The 21,905-nt window shown below is 37.3% G+C and overlaps 1 protein-coding gene across 5 annotated transcripts in view; it reads left to right on the top strand.

The window, feature by feature from the left end:
• Positions 1–21,905, top strand: part of GARRE1 (granule associated Rac and RHOG effector 1) — a 61,268-nt gene that overhangs the window by 11,054 nt on the left and 28,309 nt on the right. For 2 of the 5 annotated variants that reach the window (XM_075765539.1, XM_075765545.1), the window contains exons 2-3: positions 7,568–7,684; positions 18,084–19,422. In XM_075765539.1, coding sequence (XP_075621654.1) covers positions 18,928–19,422 — 495 coding nt within the window. In that variant the 5' untranslated portion in view covers positions 7,568–7,684; positions 18,084–18,927. Of the gene's footprint in view, positions 1–5,406; positions 5,671–7,567; positions 7,685–18,083; positions 19,423–21,905 lie in introns of those variants that run through there. The other 3 variants (XM_075765541.1, XM_075765544.1, XM_075765540.1) reach the window with 2 other exon arrangements.

Genomic DNA, 21,905 nt, shown 5'->3' on the forward strand with positions numbered 1-21,905 from the left:
GCCTTATTAATAGCATTTGAGAGCCCTAAAATACAGTTTAATCTCAATTTTGAGTATCATCATATTGATATACTGTAAAGAAAACCGTAATTTTCATTGTCAAGCCCACAATCGTGTAATTTTCTTATGCTGCTGAATCCAGTCACTCTCCTTTTCTCCTTGTGATTATTTTTGTTCCTACCTTTACTGCTTTTTTCCTGCTTTACACTTGAATTCACATTTAAAACTCTCCTGTTTGTATGTATTACACAGTAAGGATTGGAATGTAGCTGAAAGATGGGGAGAGGAATCTGCTGTGCTGAAAATGCAAAAGATTTCCTGTTGTTCTGAACTCGGTTTGGTATGAGTGTTAGTGTCCGTGCAGCTGAAGCACTACTTAAACTTTCCTGCTCCAGAGCAACACAAGTGGTAGTTGAGGATAAAAATCCCTTGATGTATCAAGTCATACTCTGATTGTGGTTAATCCTACTTCTGACTGCAGTACACATTGTTCCTAATAAAATAATAAATGCAAAAAATGGTATGGTCTGCTCTAGCTGCATAGTGTTACTGGACACTTTGAAGGAAGGTAATTATTTCTAGAATGGAAATTTTGAGAAAATGACTTATTGAAATTCAAATCCTTTAATAAAGGAGAACATATATCATGTAATATGCACATAACAGGTATTGTTAAGTGTATGCAGGAAATAAATATTTTGTATTGTGGATAAAAGCAAATACATAAATACCTTAGTGTGTAGTAAGGATGCATCTCTAATGCTGTTTGTTCTAGGCTTACTGGAGTGAATCTAAAAGTAGGAAAAGTAAATTGAAATTAGGACCAATGTTGTTGAATTGAAAGCAAGAAAGATATATTTTTAGTGGTCAAAAAATAAATGTAGCATGCCTGTGTTCATTGTAGTGTTCTCTGGGAGATTTCTACAGATATATGGTAGGCTTATGCAGAACATGGAAGTTGTAATTGCTAAAAGAATAACTAGAAATAGAGCAAGATCCTTACAGAGCCTTGGAAGGAAGGCATATTAGTAGCAGTAGGAACACAGCTTTCTGTGTTTTGTTTTGGTTTTTTATTAATGCTTGGAGAACAGGAATGGATGGAACTCCTTCCTGCAGAAGCGTGTTAGCTGTTTTGTTTGATCGTGCAGTAGCGATTTGCACTTTCTGCTGCCATCAGTAATTCAGGAGCAGAGTACACACAAGTTCGGGTTTTTGTCAGAGCCTGCCTAATGGGGAAAAAATGTGGAAGATGATATATTATCTGTAAATGGAGAACATAGTAAGGAATTATAGTGGAAATTTGAGCCTTAGATCTTAGGGTCTAGCAGCAGGGTTCCTTCCAAACAGTTAATTGTTCTGTGAGGGTCTATTACTGTGTTATTTGTCTTAAAGTAGATATAAGGTGAACTTTTTGCCTAAGTAATAATTTCTCTTACCTTCACCTGAGACGCGTGGAAGGAGTTGTTTCCATAATATCGATATGTAGTGGGTGTTGAGTTTTGTCCAGAATCAGCCTGTGCCATAGCCACTGTGTGATGGTTCCATTGGGGTTGGAAAAACTTGAAAGTGGTGAAGATGTGGGAATGTCTTGGACGAGATCTGTGTTCAAACAGGAGATGTCTGGCTGTGGTTCTTGAGGTGTTGATTGCAGTAGTGTCTGGCTTCTTGCGGGAAGGTGGGTGTCATAGCAGGCTGGAGGCTCCCCTGGCAGTGAAGCTGCAGGTGGGCTGAATCAGATGTGTTGTGGAAGTTTGAGAGAGAGTCAGAAGGCACATGTTGTCTATTTTGGCCACTACTTTTATCTTAAATACAATGTTTACTAGATCATGTTAATATTGTATATCTTGTTAATCTAATTCATATTTAAAATTGAATTGTTAATTTAATTTTTAAAAATTAATAACTATATTGTTAAATACCAAACAAAACAATCAGCCATTAATGATGATCAGTGTTCATTTCTTTAAGCACCAGTACTGACAGCAATAGTAACAGTATTGGTGTTAGCACTATGGTGACTTCACCTGATGATGCTGGTGGGCTGTAAGCGGAAAGCATTTTTCAGAAATCTTTCTCAGATTTCCTTTTAGAACTTTTAAAAAAATCCCTACATTTTCAGTGAGCTTAAATGTTTTTTCAGTTGCTCATTGAGTAATTTCAATGTTTTGTATAAACTATTGTATGTTAAGAGAGTTGTTTTGACTTAGTAGAATGTTTATTGCATGCTTTATCCAAAATTAAGGCACAAATTATCATGCATCTCTAGCCTGCATCAGCGATTGTACTCCAGGAGCCCCTTCCCAGTGAAGTAAAATGGTGTCAAGTATGAATTTACTTTGGTACATACTTGGGTTTCATTCTTCATGACTAATGAAGAATGTTCTTACATGACTAAAACCACCTATACTGTGTTTCCACAAGTTTATGAAAGATAGGAGTGGAAACAGTTTTGAAAAAGTGAAGACCTTAATACTGTCCTCAGTGAGAACTTTAGAATTGCTTCTGTAACTCTAATACTAAAAGCAGAGACTGTGGGAAAACATTTTTAAAATTATATTTACATCAACAAGCAATATTATATTACTTCTATAATTATGTATTTTATGGAGACCACAGTAATAACATGCTTAATGAATTTAATACTTTGAAGTAGTTGGGTTGTTGGACAGCGGTGGTGTGATACTCTTTTTCCATTTGAATAACAGTATCCTTTTGAAAACATACTTGCAAATATTTTCCTAGTGCTATGAAAAATTTTTGTGGCTGTCATTCATTGACATGAGAATCTCAGGTTTTTTGAGATGCTTCTAGTCCTCATTTTGGGGTGGGGTAGAGAAACTTTCAAATGTTGACCCTTAAGAGTCAATTAAGTTACCATTCAAAATATGTTTTTATAATATCCTTATTTTGCTGAGGGAAAGGCAGTCCTGACTTGAACTTATCATTTATGTTGACAACATAATTTTATTTTATTTTTTTCTTAAGTAAGGAAGTATTGTTACTCCCCCAGTAACCACCTAGGAATGAATCTCATGTCAGGTATTTCTGATTGCACTACTCCTGTTATCGTGCTAACTTTTGTTGCATAGTATAAATTGCTCTGATAAGTATGTTGATGAGTTGACTCTCGACTTCACAATTTCTATATTTATTGTTTTCCAATCAATTTCAAAATCTGGCCCTGCTACCTTAAAAAGTTCTCACAGTTGTTTTTCTCTAGTCTGATTTATGTTCTTATCTGCTTTTATTCTTAATTGCTAGAGGCTGTCCTCTCACTTCCACTATTCAATTTCTGTGGAGCTACCAATAAATTCAGACGATACCCTGCTGAGAACAGGATGGAAGCTGAAGGAGTGGGAGAGAGAAAGTGGAACAAACTAGCAGTATTTACTAGAACTGCCTGTGCAGTCCAATGCAAAAGAAATTGTATTTATTGTAAAATGTGATAAGATTATATATATAATTTAACCAAACATGTTGTAACACTTCATGTCTTAGTTCAAGGATTATTCCTCCTTTCCTAATTGTGCTGGTGTGGTCAAGTTGTCCCGTAACTGATTATGTCTAAAATATAATTCAGAAAGTAATTTTGTGAAGTACTAAGGACAATTTCTTTGCTATTAGCATCCTAAGGTAACTAACTTTCTGATTAATCAACAAAGTCATATCAATATATTTGGCCTTGTTTTGAAAGGCTAGCTACTAGCTTGGTGTAAGCATTATAAATATTTTGGAATTTGGGTACATTGGAATTCACTTTCTTTTTTTTATTAACCTTCACTCTGTGTAAGTGAAGGTATTCACTAATGCACGGTGACCAAATCAGTTCTCTCTGCAGGGTAAGCACACAACCAGCTGAACAGTGACAAACGTTCCCTCTACGCTCTGTGGGGATGTGTTTTCTGGGACTGAAATAACTTATTTTGGGTAGGCAGAAGAGTGTTAGCATGTGGCTGATGAAAACGCAGACGTGTGCTTGTAACTCTCTGCAGTGCTGAGAGGGCATGGCTGTGTCAGACTGCAACCTCCAGTCTTGGGATGCATCCTGGAAATTTCTTGTTTTTCAGCACTTCGGAGACAGAAAAATATTTTTTCATTCTTCAGGGTGCTGTTCTGTATCAAAGTGCTTTTGTGGGACAACTTGTGCATGGAGGAACATTTTGTCCTGGCAACTGCATAAATTGGATATAATTGATAAAAATATGAAAGAGCGGTATGGATAGTGCTAATTAATTAACAATATAAATTTTGACTACTGCCATTGTGGCCTAGATGGACAACTGATCCAGTAGGCCATTTTTATTTTAATTTGTTTTGTGTAGGAAATGTTACAGAATTGATAGCAAATAACATATTTTGAAGAAAACCTCAACAAGTTCAAGCAAAGTCCTTCTCTTAAATAGATGGTGTCAGATGAGACGACTTCCTTTGTAATAATCCTGTAATTTGTAAGACTTTAGCTTAATGGCCACAAATATTCCCCAAGTATCAATAATTGCTGGAAGTTAATGCTTTGCTTTGCAAACTGCCCTGAAGTGCAGATCTGTTGGTTTTTAATGTCTTTATCTAAACCTTCTAACAAATAAAGCTCTTTCATTGCTTTTCAATACTACTGACAGTAGTAGTGAAAGCGTCTTTTTCAGAGAATGCTTTTAAACCTATGTTGTGTAAATACTGTATGTTTCTAATGTTAAAAATAATGTAAAATTGTCCTCATCAAGAAACATATGGTTATAAATTCTGATGTATTCTGTGAGCTGTCCTGACTGTAGGAGGCAGAGTCTGCAATGTGGAGGATATTTAATTTAAAAAATTGGGATAAGGGTTGTGAATTGTATGCTAGAAATAGAAAATAAGATTAGAGGTTATGTTTCAGGCATGGAGCCGTCGGGGGTGGGTGTGTGTGTGGGGGGGAATAGAACAAGGTTACTTCAAGGTTTGGAGCCTGGTTGGGGGATGGGGAGAAGGGAGGAAATCCAACAGTGGCTAAAAATGGTGCCTGGGGCGGGGGTTGTAGTAATATATGAAGTAGAAATTGCCAGGCATTGCCTTGATGCTTAGTGTTGTGTATTGTAGCCTTCTCCTTGCCATCGCTTGCTGGTGCCAGATTAGTCACGGGCAGTGCTTGGTACCAGTGGGGTGGTCCTGGCTGTCAGCACACCCTCTGCACAAACAGTCCTGGTGGTGAAAAGGTTGCTTTTTCTAAATGTAATACTTAGGAAATATATTCGAAAGGGGTTTGGCCAGATCTGTAATAGACGTGTCAGCTGGTATTGAAACATTGCTTAAATGTATTTGGCATCTTTGCAGTGTCTTATGGCTGGCAGGGCTTTACTGTGTCGCAATTTCTGCAGCAGAAAGCCCTTTGTCAACATAAGCTACTGGGAAGGGGTGTCAACATGTCTTAAATCACCTAAACATCATTTAATGTAAGCCTAGTCTTTCATGTTGATAATAATTTTTAAGTATAATTGGCACATCAGAGGATACCAGTTAAAATTGTAAATGTTTCTTTCCAGTCTTCATTTGTGAACAAAAGTCAACTCTGTTAATGAATATTGAGGGATGCCATTGCATGTACTTAATTAGGTATGAAGTTAGGATCTTCCACTGATGCATGTGTGTGGTGTCTTGGACCATTGGTACTACGTGCTTCAGGGAGAAACACACGTGAGTCGTCAGAAAGATCTAACTAGTAATAAAAGTTTAAGCTTAAGTCTTCAGGTTTGCTTATGGATGTTTGATTTCTACTGAATAGATCGATCACATCATGTTAATCTGTTTTATGGGTTAAAACATTACATCTGTTTCTCTTTCAAGTTGTATTATACCAGCATAAAAATCCCATTGTATCCTCTGCTGGGCAAAACATTTCTTGCACAACTCAATGCAGAAATTTTGGCACATAACCTGATGACAAATCATGCACGTGATTGAGGGCTTAGGTTTTTTTATATAAAACTATCAGTACTTCTACTTTCAGGATATGATAAGGTGGTCTGACTGTGCTTTATATGCTGTAAATTAGGATTGATAATTGTTTAACAATTGATAATTTTATTGGGAAATATTTGGAGAGTTCTTGGGGAATAATTTTTAACCTATGAACAATAAATTTTTAAAAGGCAAAATCACATTACATCAGTTAAATCATATCAGTATTTATCAGTTTTACTGTTGTATGCCTTTCCATGCTGTATACTTAATGTAGCAGCTTAAAGCCGGAAGCTAGAAAAGCTATGCTGCTGCTGAGATGTGCCGGCAGAATTCCATGTATGCATTTGTTAGCAGCTAGCTCTTGTGTGAAGTTATTTATATTCCTTGATAGCATCTACACTAGATATAAAAAATGAGATTTAGTTTCAAAACGTATAAATGTATTTGTATTGAAAGAAATTAAACTTCATTAAGAGCTTTTTAAAGAAGCAGGGAAGCAAGTCTCTTAAAATATTAAAATATTTTGCTTTTCTTAATACAAAGAAAATAACTTTAATCAAGCTAGTCTTCCTAGTAATAACATACAAAGTGCAAAATCCGAGTAACTAATTGCTTTTAAATCCAGAAATTCTCACAGCTGTGTCAGTGTAAGGAGTGGATAGAGAAGACCTAGGATTGTTCTAGCATTCCTCAGCCTTCAGTCTGCAACTTTTTGATTTTAAGTTGACCTGTGGCCTATTTTGGCATTTACATTGTGTGGATAAAAGGCAACAAATTATTCTGTGGACTGAAATAGAAAGCGGGATTACTGGAGCAACTAATACAAGGCACTAGATACTGGAGCCTCAAAGATGTAAGCTGTTGCCATTGTGGTGAAGGTGGGGTGATATTTGCTGGAACACAGGGGCTTGCTGAAGAAGGGCAAGAGGAGAATCCTTTTGTCTCCGGTGCTTAACTTGTGTTTGAACCAGTTGTTAATGGCATTTGCAGAAGAAGGATTTTTTTAGTTGTCTGCTGTGCAAAGCATCAGAACAACTAGATAAGCACTGAGCTTTGGGTGTTCTTGGAGGGGGAAAGGTTATAGTTGGCAACACTTGGCTGTATTTTTCCCTTTTGATTTGTACTAGAGATTTATAAACTGGAAGGGTGCTACATTTGATCTTATAACTAATCATATTTTGACCCCAACTATGCAGGATGACTTAGTGCTATTTTAAAAATCTCATCTATATTTAATTAAGACGAATAAATTCTGGTCTTAATGAGGAGGGGAACGCTGTGCTGAAGAAGCACAAGCAGCTTCTTTGATTAGAAAAAATGAGGAAAGGTTATGAAGTATGCATGCTACCATTTCTACTTTTTTAATCTTTATGATCCCAAATTACTTGTCACCATTGGCTACAGAAATTAGTTCTATGTAATCTAATATATTACAAACCATAGATATGTTAGAAATAAAGCTTTTTGACAGTTCCAAAAAAATCTCCTGTTACAAAGATTTAGTTCAAGAATGATTTTTAGAATAAAGGTTAAAACTATTCAACTACTACTATTTATGAAATTGCTATTTACAGTATTATATTATGCTTTTGGTGTATTATGTACACACTAATATTTGGTTTTGTTATAGGCGGGAGACTGTTATTCACACTGGATTGCTCTGGTTTATTCATATCCTGTGACAGTGAATCAGATATTGCTGTCTATATACGGACTGAATTGCCAGCCGACTTCGGGCCCAAATATGGTAAACATAATTATGTTCATTTGCTATAAAAATACATTCTCCTTAGTGTAACATTTTCATGATTACAGTTTGCTGATAATTCCATAATTTTCAACATGAGAGGGATATGAAAGGCCTAATCATCATGTCCCTCTCTTCAGTATAGAATATAGTTTGTTTTCCTGGGCAAAACTCCAGCTGTTCAGTGATGAATCTACTGCTACTCAGATACAGTGAGCCCGTAAACCCTTTGGAAAGTCTGTTCTCAGAATACAGGAGTTGTGGTACAGAGACATGAATCTCTGTATTAGCTAGACAAAAAAAACTCGTGGCTGCAACTGTCATGAGATAGTAAGTGTATGTGCTGATGTCAGCTTTTCTGATATGTACTCCTGTTTCCTATTTTTGGAAATGAAATTCAGATAATTTCAGAATACTTAATACTTTTCAAGTAGGAGACTTTCAATGACTGAGTTGGGGGAGAAGGCAAACATTAAGATAGATAAAGCTTCTACCATGCACTGAAGAGCATAAATATTAGTAAACATTGGATTAGGTTTTAATTTCCGTCACAGAGAAATAGGATGGCAATATACTTATTTAATATGAAAAACTGAATAGTTTACATGTAGAAATACATGCTAATAGTAGCCACTTCATTTATAGTAGTGGGTTAGGATTAGTATATTTAATGCAACTAAGAAAATACATTTGCAGGGCTTTTTATATTTTTTTTTTATGTAGTCTAGTATCAAGAGAATATTGTAGACTTATTCTGTGGCAAGTATTGAGAATTCAGAAGCAGCATAGTAATTTGGGAAAGGAAAGATTGTTGGTCTTAAATTACTCCAGATGTTTTGAAAGCTTTCATCATCCTTGCTGCAAACAGGGGAGGAAAAAAAAAAGGAAAAGAAAAAATCTCATAAAGGCTTTATGGGATTTTCTGTACATAATCTGTCTTACGCTTCTAATACTCAAAACTTACTTCTTCAGGCAAGAGCTTTCAATGTGTAGATGATCTGTAATTTTCACTGCCTTGAAATACTACTTTTGTCTAACACTACTAAAATAATTAAAATGTGTACTAAAACTACTCTGAGTTTGGGTTTTCTTTTTAAAATTGCATAGCATCACAAACTTAGGTAAAGCAGTCTAGAAATTTGGTTTAGGGATATTTATTTCAGTGGAAAAATTCAAACGTGTATATGCTAATAAGTGTGAATACTGTGGCATTTATGAAATGTAGTATCTATGTTTGCAAGAGAAGCAAAATGGCTGGAAGCCTTATCTAAAAGTTGACAGCTGATTTATTGATGAGGAAATGCTTCTGTTTCCAGAGCAGCTGTAAACAGTATGTCATTGTGATATATTGCTTTTGATGATCACTAAGTTGGAGTGAATAAGAAGGTAAAAATGGCCACACTGATTCAGACTTTAAAATTGATCCAACTCAACCTTCTTTATCCCATGGGGGTTATAAATGGATACCTAGGGAGAGGCAAGAACAGGGTGAATTTGTGGGCTGCACTCATTTAAAACTGTCTTCAATGATTTGCTGCATATAGGATTTCCTGAGCCTGTGGTTAGTCTATTTAGTAAGCCAAATGAGCCCCACTGGAAGAAAGAGTGATAAGGACACCAGAACTGCACGCTAAATTTGAAGTGTGGGTAAACCATGGATTTATGCAGTGGCATAATTATGTTTCTGGCTTCCTCAATGCTGCTGCTCCCTTCCAAATTCCTTTGCTAATAATTTGTAACATAAGAATTACTCTTCTGACTCTACCATTCAGCATCGGGCTGAACTGACTGTAGCAAAAACAGTCCGTTGGGACACTGAGAGATCTTCCTAAGTGGTAATGATCAGGCCAGAGCCCATCATTTCGTATGTGAAGCTAGGATTTTTTCCCATCTATTGGTTGATAAATTCATCCATAATGAATCTGGTTTCCTATTTTAGTCCCTCAGTCCTGTAAAGTTACAGCATTCTGTGTGTGTATATATGAGTGCATGTAGTATGTCATGCCTAAGTGCTGTACTATTTGGCTTGGGCTTTTACATCCACTTGTCTTTCCAAGTCACGTTTAAGGTATGATTTGTTTGGGGCAGTGAAAACTTCTTCAAAAGAACCTGACTTTTGGAAAATGATGTATTGAAGGTAGCATTTATGGAAGGTCTTTCAATTACTTCTCTAAGTACTTTGTCAAGGGTGGGAATTATACCCAATTTTCTAGGTGCAGCAGCTTTTTATGCAGTATTTGGGTCCGTGGACAAATCATTTTAAGACAGTGGGAATAAAGCTCTACACAGAGCCCTCTGCTTGCTTTATTGATCTACACTGACTCAGCAGTAACTAAACTCTTCAAGGTGATTTCCTGAACCTCTTTAACAAATTTTAGTAGAAATTTTAGTATGCATTTTACAATGTGTATTAAAAACCTCTCTTTCCAGTGAATGATACTGAAAAGTACATAGGGCATTTACTTATGCTGGAAAGCTGCGATTCATGATCTAACAAGGTACTTGAGTATGTGAGAGATACCACTGACTTTACTGGAACTCATCATATGCTTCAGTCTTATTGCTGAAGTGAGCCCAAAGATTAAACTGCTTCCAGGTTTAAGATGTCTACTATGAGATTATAGGATTGTACGTTTTTTTTGATTTTTGGTTTTTCTGTTTCTGTTGTTTGTTTTATTGTGTTCCTCCCATGTGAAAGCTGGTCTTCTGCAGAAACATGGGAAATCGTGATTTTTTTTTTTTTTTGTAGTTATCATTACAGAACTGAGAAACAATTATATTTTGTTTGCTTAATGCTTGCTTTCTCTGTTAAGTTTTAACAATGAAATGCTATCCTAGACTCTGTGCTTACTGTATTTAGAAATGAAACTGTAATCAGGAGTGATGGGGTGAAGAAGAAAAGTCTAACACAAGTGGCTTCTGCTGTAGCTTAGAAAGGCTTTAAGTGCATGTATGATGTGCTGGGTGGGTTTGCGAGGAAGGACTTGGGTGGGGGAGGAATTACCTCAAATGGCAGTAACTGGACCGTGATGCGCAAGTCTGACCAAGTAATATTGCTGTTCCATGTATGCTTTAATTAAGTATTTCTCTAGTTCAGCCTTTTCTTCCTGCCTTCCTTTCAGCAGGAAGTGAAATCTGTGGCTGAAAAAGGCCATTTTTAGGAATAGATGTTAACTTATTCTCAAGACTTTTTAGAAATGGTCAGCTCTCCATCCCTTCCTTGAAACCATGGCCTGCAGTTCTTCATTCCTTCACTCCATTTTGAAGAAAAGTGTATTTTTTCCGATGGCTGGCTGTAAGCGGCTGGCTTTCAGCGTGAGCAGGCACCTCTTCCCAAGCAGTCCTGCACGTAGTGGCCAGAATCAAAGAACTCTGTAGGTGATCTGATCTGGGAGGCAGAGCTGTGCCTTTTCTACAGAAAGTTTGTGCTGTTCATGCTCACTCTTGCTGTGGTCCCATGAGCCTTTCCTTCATCTTAGCATGTTTTGCAGCTGTGATGAGAGCAAGAGAGAGTGTGCTAGTGGCTGATGTTAAGTACGCCCTTTTGGGAAATGAGAGATGGAGTCTTGAGTCTCCTCTGGCTGACAGTCATATTGCATGGGAGTTTCTCATGCTGTGTGCAAACGCTTTGTTAGGATACTGTATCAAAAATGGTCTTTATTTTCTTTTCCTTCTCTTCTGCACTCACAGTTCTCCTTCAAAAGGTAACTGGTCCTGCTTTCAAAATAGATAATGTAAGCACCTATTGCCAAGGGAGGACTGAAACAGTGATCCTGATCTGACACAGGCATCTATTTTTGACATTCAGGGAGGCACCTAAATCTGAAAGAAGGTCTGGCTTAACTCGTTCCTTTCACCAGCGTTTCCTTTTGCTGTCATAGCTTATTGCTGAGACTTGAGTTAGTGCTGTTTGGTGTGTTACATAGTTTACTTCAAACAAAATGTGGTAAGTCTCCTGATGCACTGTAGGCTCTGCCTTGGAAAAATCCAGCTCAGTATACTGACAACTCTGATTCAGATACCTCTACCTTCCATGTGTATTCTATAGGGACTGTAGTTATACAATTCAGGGCTGTTTAGATTTGTATACGTTTAAATAGGATGCTCAAGTTGATGATTCTAGTTAAGCTACACTAACTACATAGTCCCTGTGGAGTATGTCCTGTGAGCTATGGTCCCTGACTGGTGGGAGGGAAGACACTGAACTGGTTTTAACACTGTGGCTATTGACACCCATCCAAATCTGGAGTAGCCAGGAGAGTGGGCCAGGGTGTCTGGTGAGCTGGTATTAGGAAGGGGAGACCCTGGAAGAAGGCTGTTTCCAACAGACACTTAATGGATTTGCTGAGGGTTGGCTTGCCTACTTTTTTTGTTTTGTTTATTTCCTCCAACTGTTCTGGGCAAGCAGCCAAAAAGGAATCCCAATAAGCAATTCACGAGCTAACAAGAACTAAAATGATATTGGTATAATAAGCTATTTCCGTGTCTCTTCCCCTTTCTCCCCTGTCCTCCTTTCTAAAATTTGGATGACCAAAAAAGCCGTTTCATGAGGTGCCCAGGTCTTCTAGTGGCTGCAGCTCACCCTGTTAGAAAGGCTATCAGCCTTGTAAAGTGAGATTAGTTTTCCTTTCTGGCTTTGTAGCCTGAGTACGGGCACCTGACCAAAAGCAATCGGGTTTTGGTGACGTGTGTTGCCTGCCAAGAGGCTGAGCTACCAGGACGTGCGTCCTCTCCCTCCTGGCGCTTGCAAGCTGCTGGGGTTTTGTTGTGTGCCTGCATCCAGACAGCTGCGTGGAGCCAGTCCTGAGAAGTTGTAAGCCTCATTTGCCCTGGTGGTGAAGATAATGATACTTGTCCACCCCTATAAAAGCATTTGCATGCTTTAAGTATGTATGATGGGTTGGTAAGAAATTACAGGTGCAAAATAACTTAGTTGATGTCAGGGATTAATGCATATTTTCTGCCAGTCAGCATTACTTGAAGATGGTTGTTCTTGTCGACTGAAAAATTTAATTTTCAAAACATAGTTTCAGCTCTTGTGTTACTCTGGAAAAGTTTTATGTCCAAGACAGCATTTAAAAATGAAAACAAATTTTAAAAGCCCCCACATTAATTCTATACATTTTCTTTTTATGAGTGGGTTGAATATATTATACAGTTGTTAAGAAACTCCTTTGTATTCTCAAATTGTCATTCTTATGGCAATTTTAACATTAATAGATGTGGCATATTAATTGTGAGTATTGGAGATGTTCTGGTTGAAGTCAGAATTTAATTTCTCACATTACGAGATTTGTTGCTGAAATTCTAATATTCTTTCTGTTTAATCTCTGGTATGTGGATTTCATTTTCTAGTATTTTTGAACAGATTTGGTTTGTAAATGCTAAACATACTCTGTAGCTGTAATCCATCTTTAGTTTGGGATAGTGTGAAATGAATCAACTCCCAGTTAAAATCTGTAAATTACTATGTTGATGTCTGTCTTAAATCCCAACCCCCCCTCAAGTAGTTGACAACTTCTTAACCTGTTTATGAGGATCCTGTAAAGTTTATTCAGACGAAATAGTTTCCACCATCTGTCTTTAGCATGTTTTCTTACCTACAATTAGTAGCCTATCTAAAAGGAGAAGCAAGAAATAACCTTTTACACCCCATGCAGCCTGTCGTTCTTTCCTCCAGGTGAAGATTTGGTGTGGATCGTTTATGCCTTGAGCACATTGGTACAGACTTCTACTTCACAAGGCCCCTACCTGGGACTAACTTTCCATTTCTCCTGTTTAACTACTGTGTCTTGGCTTTCACGCAGACTACAAATTCATGTTGCTTGGGCCTGGGCTGGTGACTTTTTTAGTTCTGAGCCAGCTAATGGTGAGGCCAGTGGAAGGCTGGTCTTCAGGAAGTGGAGTATGGGCTTCCTATACTGTTCTGCTCCCAGTTTGCTATTCAGATGTTGAAGACCATTTGAGATATTTTTATTTTTTTTAAGGTATTTATGTTTGGACTTTAGGTGGTCTGGCCAGGTAATGGATCTGATGTACACATTAGTGACAGCAGAACTTGAAGGTGGAATGACGTCTTCCATAGTAGAGTAACTTTTGGTTTTGCACAAGATTTGTGTAACTAAATGTGAGAGTGAATTAGTCTGTTCTTGACAGGAGGCCCTTGGCTCTAGCAGCTCGCTGACCTTTTGGCCTTGCAGTAGGCTTTATTTACTCAGGCTTTTCCGTGGTAAGCAATCTGGCTGTTCTGGGTTGTTTCTTTTGGAGTTACTTTTTTTTGGGACATTAATTGAACTTGGTTGATTTCATGTTTGATTGTTTTACATGAATGGTGCTTGCGATGCTAAGTTCATCCTGAGATTTGGAATCTGTATCTCATAAAATTAAAACCAACATACAGTATCTGGAAGTGTTACTTTCAAAAAATTCAGCTCAGGTATTTTGGATCATCTTACTCTGTTATACTGGAATTAATAATGAACACCTTTGCAAGCAGTTTTTAAAATTTACATCAGAACCCTTTTTAAAACATGAAATTTTTTTTTTAAATAAAAAAAAATTGTAACTGGTATGTCCTGCAAAGCATTCATGTAGATGATAAATGAAATTGGCTGAAAGGAAGTATGGGTAATTGTGTAACTAAACTAACTAGTGATAGACTTGCACATTTTACACAGTACTTCCTCTGCTCAGTTTCCTGTGTTGATTCAAGGAAAAAATTGCCTCCTCTTCTATCAGGGTAATCCCAAACAGGATGGATGAGGGATTAGACCCCTTGTTGCTAGTCCGAAACAGTAACTGGGAGGTGCCAAATTCCGTTTGTCTGAAAGTCTTCTGTGTTAATTTGTGTCTCTTGTAATCAGTGAAGTTGGAGAAAATACTTTTGATTTTTCTGGGAAGTATCTAAACTAACAATTTTGGATGTTACCTTAAAAACAAAAGAATAGTGAACTTGATTTGCATATGCAGTCATTATCATGCAATTTCTGTTTCCTCTATGCAAATATGGCCATTTTTAGAGCAACTCGTGCAGATGTCTGTTTGATTCTCTGTGGAAGTTCAAATAGTTTAAACTAGTAGCAGTTCCTTAACTATAGAATTAACTCCTTAAAGTGAGAACATAAACAGAGCAGTGAGCTTTTCCAGTAGCGTTTTATAGCTTTCAGATAGATCGTGTTCAGTGTGGAGCTTGTTTTTATACTATATATTCTATTTATAATGTTTAATAGTATATGAACAGCACTGTTTTGGTCTTGATTACAGAAAAGGAGGAATAAATTTTTATTTGTGGCATGCTAACTTTTTTCATACTTTCTACACTTGATTTCTGTGAAGATTTCTGTTTTCTGCAAAATCAAGTACAAGCTTAAGATTTATATTTTGGACTGATAACATACTGTTCTTCCATGTTATTTGATATTTGATTTTTTTTTCCCCTTGTATGGTGAGTTAGATTGGCATAAAGTTCATAGTTATGATATGGAGCCCTGACTTTTAGTCCATGCATCAAGAGCAGCGAGGGAACTGCAGCATAGGGGAAAGGAGAGCAGAGCATGGGAACATTATCTGCTTCACTTTTTCAGGAAAAGATGCAAAAGGAAGAATGCTTATTTTATACGTAGCATGTTGGTGATATTATAGAAGGTGTAAGACATGTAGCATTACCCACATGCCTAGTGTTGAGAACAGTAGCTTTCCTCCCTCTAAATAAACATCTCTTTAGATGCTGAAGATAGAAGCCGTCCTTTTTAAGCTTTTTGTCTTGATTTTATTACAAGGGAATCCTGAAGCTGAAGAATTGAAAACTTGCGGGTTTGACTATGAAATTGTCTAGAAGTAAAACACAATGATTTGTCATGTTTGTTTATAGCTGTAGAAAATACGAAAACACCATTTTTTTTTTTTTCTACTCATTGCACTTATGTTCTTTTAGGATGTAGTAGTTTCATGCATTGGCTAAATATTAGACTGTTTCAAATGATCGGTTCAGTGTCTTAGTTTGATCCTGAAAGGCTCAGTGTGTAATCAGAACCACCAAATTGTAGTGCATCTCTAATATGCTTGTCTAATTCAGTGCTGTATAGCTTGAAAACACCTTCTTCTTAGCTTTTTCTACTTTTGGCACTAATTAACATTTAGATGTTTCAGGATAATTTCTTAAGCTCCTCTGCAATGTGAAATTCATGTCTACTTAGGGAAAATAATCACCAATTTGCTTATACAATGCATACAAATTAACTAGCTCTTTTGTTCCATCTACATTTATATGCAATCAAGAAAACCAGTTTAATCATGCTTTCCACTGTAGGGCACCATAGCTTGTAAAGCAAGGAGAAAAATATTTTCAGCTATGTGTATGATACCAAGAGTTAGAAAATTCTGGTTTTAATGAGGTTTTTTTTATTTTTGATGCATTCAATGTGAATATTGAGAGAAGTATAAAGTAGTTATTAGGACAGAAAGTAATCAGCTTAGAGTACTTTAGGAAGGGATGCTGAAATGTATGGTAATTTCTGCTGTGTTTTATCTATTTAGCATGTTTTAGAAAGTGGGAACATGAAAGAATATTTGCTCTAGATTTCAGAAGCAGAACCATCTGCAGTGATGACTTCCTGAAAAACTTGTGTGTCTGTTGTTCTAGTGGGTGTGAGACTATCCAGCTCTATATGTTGTTTTGTCCTGCTGTGTCTTGCCTGCTTCTTTATCTCTGGGATTTTGTATCGTATGTATGTGTCAAAACAAATTATGTGAATGAATTGGTATCTGGTTTCTTCAGACAGGTGGAAATAAGAAATTTTGACTGAAGATAAAAATCTTTATTCCCCAACCATTTTGATGCTATTAATACAGGTTTCATATCTCAAATATAATAACTAAGGTATTGTTTTGTTGTTGAATTAAAGGGCTCCTTCCTGTTATATCTGGATTATTAAGTGCTGGGGGGGAAAAACCCCATTACGAATTTCTGTTTGATGTTAGCCTTGTACGTTGCAATTGCCGCAGTAAGGAAAAGTGTCCTTATTTGATCAGATGAAGTTAACATGTATGTGTAGGAGAGAGAGAGTGGCCTAAAGCATGACTAAGGGCTGGCACTTGATAAACTGATCGAACAAATTGTATTTCTCTGCATTATACTTTCCTTCTGATAATGTCCTGACATTGTTAATCAGTGTCTTTTGCAGTCTTAAGAAATAGGATGTTTCTCTCTTGAAGCGAGGAAGACTGTAGCAAATTAGCTGCTTAGAACAGTAGTATGGGGTTTCCCACCTCAACCTAGCTGGTGGGTAAGAGGTACTTAGTTCAATGCAGTTCTGACTGGCACAGAAGAAAGGAAGATGATTGAGGTGGAATTAATTAACTAGCTATAAATTCATAGTGCATAAAAAAATTTTTAAAATCTCTTGTCACACAACATGTGTGTGTATATATAATGATATATAAATGAGCTCCTAGGATAACTGACCATTGTATGGATATATGACTCCAACCTGTAAACGTGATCATGCGATGCCAAGCCCTGTCCAATTAAGAGCTCTGTTTGGCCAAGGGTAAGGGCTTAAAATTCTTCATGCCCTTTTACAGAAGCCCCAGTTCCTCCAACCTGGCCTTGAACATCTCCTACTGCAAACTGACCCTTTCTCACTGCTCTGGCTCTGTTCACCTTCATACAAATGCCTTTGAAAAAGCACTCTTGGCTCTCCAGCTGCACCAGAGTTTGCTAGTAGGAGCAGGGCAGTACTGGAAGCTGTATTTCCTCCCTACTTTCATGTCTGAGATTTGTTAGACAATTCTGCCTCATATAATATCTTGTATACAATAGATGCTGTTCTGTCATCCTGAAATGGGATGTGTCTGTTGTATTTTTCAGCTAATCGCAGTTAGGATATAGACAGATTTGTCTGCTGTTGAACTGAAAAAAAAAATTAAAGACCTGCATCTGTTGATTTAATAAATATTAAAATGAACGGGAGTCTCAGATTTCCACCATAAATTATGGTGCATGAAAAAAGGTTTCATTGACTTAAGAATTAAATTATTTAAAAAAGATGAGGTTAGAAAATGTGATTAACTCCCCCTGAGCTCTGCATTAATAACCTTCCACTGTTGTTAACTGTATAAGGGTTGCAACTGGGGATTAACTATAGTCTTAAGTTTGACAGTCTAGGATGGGAGAATTAATAAGAAAACATTCAGCGGTGTTGAGTTTAGTAACAGAATGATACCAACTGGTAACTGCCTTTTAAACTGTCAGTGCAACTCTCCATTCCTTTGGAACTTGTGTATTGTTGACAACATATGCCTAGAGTAGTATACCAGGACACTGCAGGAGTTAAAATCTTAAACCTTCTCATTGTTCCATAATGTCTTAAACTTTTTTTCCCCCCCTCCCCCTTTACAGGAAATGACCTAGAGGCCTTACAAATACATTTGTGCATTTTTGTTCTGAGTCTACAATTGAGGGCAAATGCAGTCTGGAAGCACCACTTCTTAATGTTACAACGGAAACAACTACCTCAACAAACAAGGAAAGGGGAAGAAGGCTTGCAATAATAAACACTCTAATTTTTAATAGCTTCTACTTGCAAAGTCTTCTGTAAACAGAGTCCAGATTATTTTTTTTCCCTCCAGTATTAAGAAGAGACACTACAAATAAACTAATTTGGCAGACTGGATCTGTCAAGACATTTGAAGATATTTGATCTGCTGACATAAGGATTTGCTTTTTCAAGGAAGGAGCCTCTGCACTGCTTTTATAATCACTGTTGATCAGTGGTTTGCTCCACTTTTCCTGATAATGCTAATGGGAAAATTGTATTAAGGTACTGCTTCTAAAACTATTATTTGCATTGACAAAAATAACTTTTGTAGACTAAACAGCAAGTGACAATAATATGCTCATGAAGAAATTGTAGGCGATAACTTCTCTGCTTCAGTGTTGCTTCTCTGTGTGCAGAGTGGAATACCAAACAAGAGACAGAGCATTATTAAGACACTTCGGCTTGCTTTTTGAGTACAGTTTATAACTGCAGCAGGGCTGCACTGAACACTGAAAATACCAAGTCAGCAAATCTGCTGCCTTTCTCACTGCTGATACAGATTATACAGACGCTTGCCTTTTTGAAATGCCTTTTGTGAAACCTATGTACACAGTCCTCCACTGTTACTGTACATAACTATATAGTTGAGGAAGGAATTTGACAAGTGATTGTTAATTCAAGAAATCTTTGGACAAGCACTCACTTATGTATTGCTGTAGTGCACAAGAAAGCAAAATGGACTATAAGCGGCGCTTTTTGCTTGGCGGGTCCAAGCAAAAAGTGCAGCAACACCAGCAGTATCAAATGCCTGAGCTAGGCAGGACCCTGAGCGCACCGCTGGCATCTACAACCCCAGCATCCCCTTTGGTCTCCTCGGCTGCTGCAGGCAGCTGCAACCACCCTGTGTCCCATACTACTCCGATCGCAGACATCCAGCAGGGAATCTCCAAATATCTGGATGCACTCAACGTGTTTTGCCGTACAAGCACTTTCCTTACAGACCTTTTCAGCAGTGTATTTAGGAACTCGCACTATTCTAAGGCAGCTATGCAACTGAAAGACGTGCAGGAACATGTCATGGAAGCAGCGAGTCGACTCACAGCAGCAATAAAACCAGAAATAGCAAAAATGCTGATGGAACTGAGTGCAGGAGCTGCAAACTTTAAAGATCAAAAAGAGTTCAGCCTACAAGACATTGAGGTAAGTTACCTTGGGGGATACTGGTTTGCATGTGAATTTGTATCATTCCTTCTTAATTGGACTTCTCTTTAAAATCCTTTCTGTGCCAAAAGTTCTCTCTGCCTTGCTTTGTATTTGTGGGCAATGCTGATAAAAAGAGAAACTCTTCTATTCTTATGTTTTCTTTTTGAAAGTATTAAGTGATTTGCAGTACCTGACTGCCAACTATGTTGAATGAGGTATTTAGTGGGTATTTCTGTATAAGAACTTGTACTTTATTTAAAGATTTAATGCAATAAGAAAGAGGAGTAATAATTAAATTGTACTACCTATACAATTCTAAATGGTAAGCTTCTATATGATTTAAAGTTATAACCAGCAATCCAACAACGTCCTTCTTTGGGGAAACTAAGCATAGTTTAAAAATAATAACAATGCAAAAAAAAACCCCCACCCCACACCTTGCCCCCCCCCCCAACCAACTCAATAGAAGTTTTAAACATTTTCTGTGTTCTGTTAGCTAATATTTCCAACAATGTTAAGCCATTATGTTCTAAATTAACCTATACTTTCCTTGGTATTATCCATTCTGAGGGGAAACCTGAACACTTGGGAGTGGCATATTGTCATCGGTGTTTGTGTAAAACTGCGTTAGTTGACTAATGATCACAATTTGTGTAAAGTAATGTTTTATCACTCCTCACAACACTTCTGTCATTGTGAGCTGTTGTGCTTAAAAGGCAGATACCATGCTAGCATGAGAGATTTGTGCTGTAAAACTTTGTCATGACTTTGCTATAATTGCCATGTGCTGGCAGCAGGTGCCCAACAGTCAGAATTCAGAGGTTTTGAGAGTTGGGAATCCTCTCAACTTTATCATGCCTGGCTGGGTATTTCTGGGTGTGTCTCTTGTAGTAAATGTCTTGATTATGTACCAGGCAGTGTTAAGTGATGGCCACGTATGAATCCCTGGTCTTTTAAGTAGTTGTTTGTGTTTCTGTATTTCTTTACAGCAGTCTTTGCAAAGTTATTCCTACAGAATTCCATCCTGAGTGGAAAACTTATTTCTGAGTTCTCTTATTTTTGATTTAGATTTCAGGTAACTTTGTAAGGATGCATGTTTTATGCACATGCGTATCAAGTATTATCTGCTTTCTATAACTGCACGACTTGCAGATGAAGTAGTTAAGTAGAATGCTATTCGTAGTACGTAATAGTAGTGAGAAATAGGACTGACAGTTTTCAGTGTTGTATACTTAGTATAGAATGAAGTAAGATTGGCTATATATTATAAATGTCTGCTGTAGACAGGTATTTTTGAAAACAATCTAATAATATCACTATGTTTATCTAAGGCTGTAGGAAAAAAGATACGTATTTTTAATTTAAAAATCAGTGTGAGCTTATGTAATTAAAGACCTTGATAATACTTGTGCTGAAAGAGTTATTTTAATTAAACTACCTATATTCTAGATTTATTTTTTTTGTGGACTTTGAAACTCTTGCATGTCTTGCAAAACGTTGGCAACATTCTGCGTGCTGCTTTTATAACCTAGTCAAGCAGTTCTAGGTGTTAATTCATACCCTGCCCCAGACGCTGTGTGGGGAGAGTGCTTCTTCAGCAGTGAGTGGAGTTCACGAGCAAAAGCAAAACATTGTTTGCATAAGTTGGCTGCATGTCCTGCCAGCGTAAGGTAGAGAAACTTGCTTTGGTCCCTCCTTTACCTGTGTAGACCTAGCTCTTGTTCCTGAGCTCCATGTGTACCTGCAGTGCTCTCTTCACCAGGAGCTCTGTCTGATAGAAACAAATGCAAAGAGAATGCAGGCAAACCGGGTGGATTTCTTGGTTTTCTTTTTAGGCATATCTTGTGAAAATTGACCACTTATCACGGTACTTTTCTTACACCTTTTCTTAATTAAAACTGCATCTTGCACATAGCTTTAAAAAAGTCAGTATGCAAGATTTATGGGAGCTTTTGTGTAACGAGACAAGTATTGCATTCTGCTTTTGCTTAAGAATCAGTAAAATTTCGGGTTTGACGCTGACTCACAATGGTTGTTTTATAAGTCAGCCAGGCAGCATGGTTTAGATGACGTAAGTATATGGGCAAGCTAGTTGGATGATTGTGCCCAGGAAGCAGTTATCAGTTGCTCGCTGTCGAAATGGACCTTGGCAGAGGTCGGAATAGAGAATATATTGAAGTTTGTAGGTGACTTGAAAGTACGTGATATAAATATGCTGGAAGACCGGCTGAATTAAAAATAATCTTGAATTGAACAAATGAGTTTTCCAGTTGGGATGGAATTTGGAGGGGAAAACTGAATGTTGCAATATTTAAATAGAAACTTTCATCCTCACAAATGGAGCCCACTGGGCAGCAATTCTGAAGAACAATTCTAGGGCTTATGGTAGTTGTATGTTGGGCTCATAGGAGTCAGTGTTGTGTGGTTGCAAATAATAAATCAGTATTGTTGCTATTGTGCAAAGAGGCAGTTGTATTTAA

This window comes from Balearica regulorum, chromosome 13, assembly GCF_011004875.1.
Source record: "Balearica regulorum gibbericeps isolate bBalReg1 chromosome 13, bBalReg1.pri, whole genome shotgun sequence".
NCBI lineage: Eukaryota > Metazoa > Chordata > Aves > Gruiformes > Gruidae > Balearica > Balearica regulorum.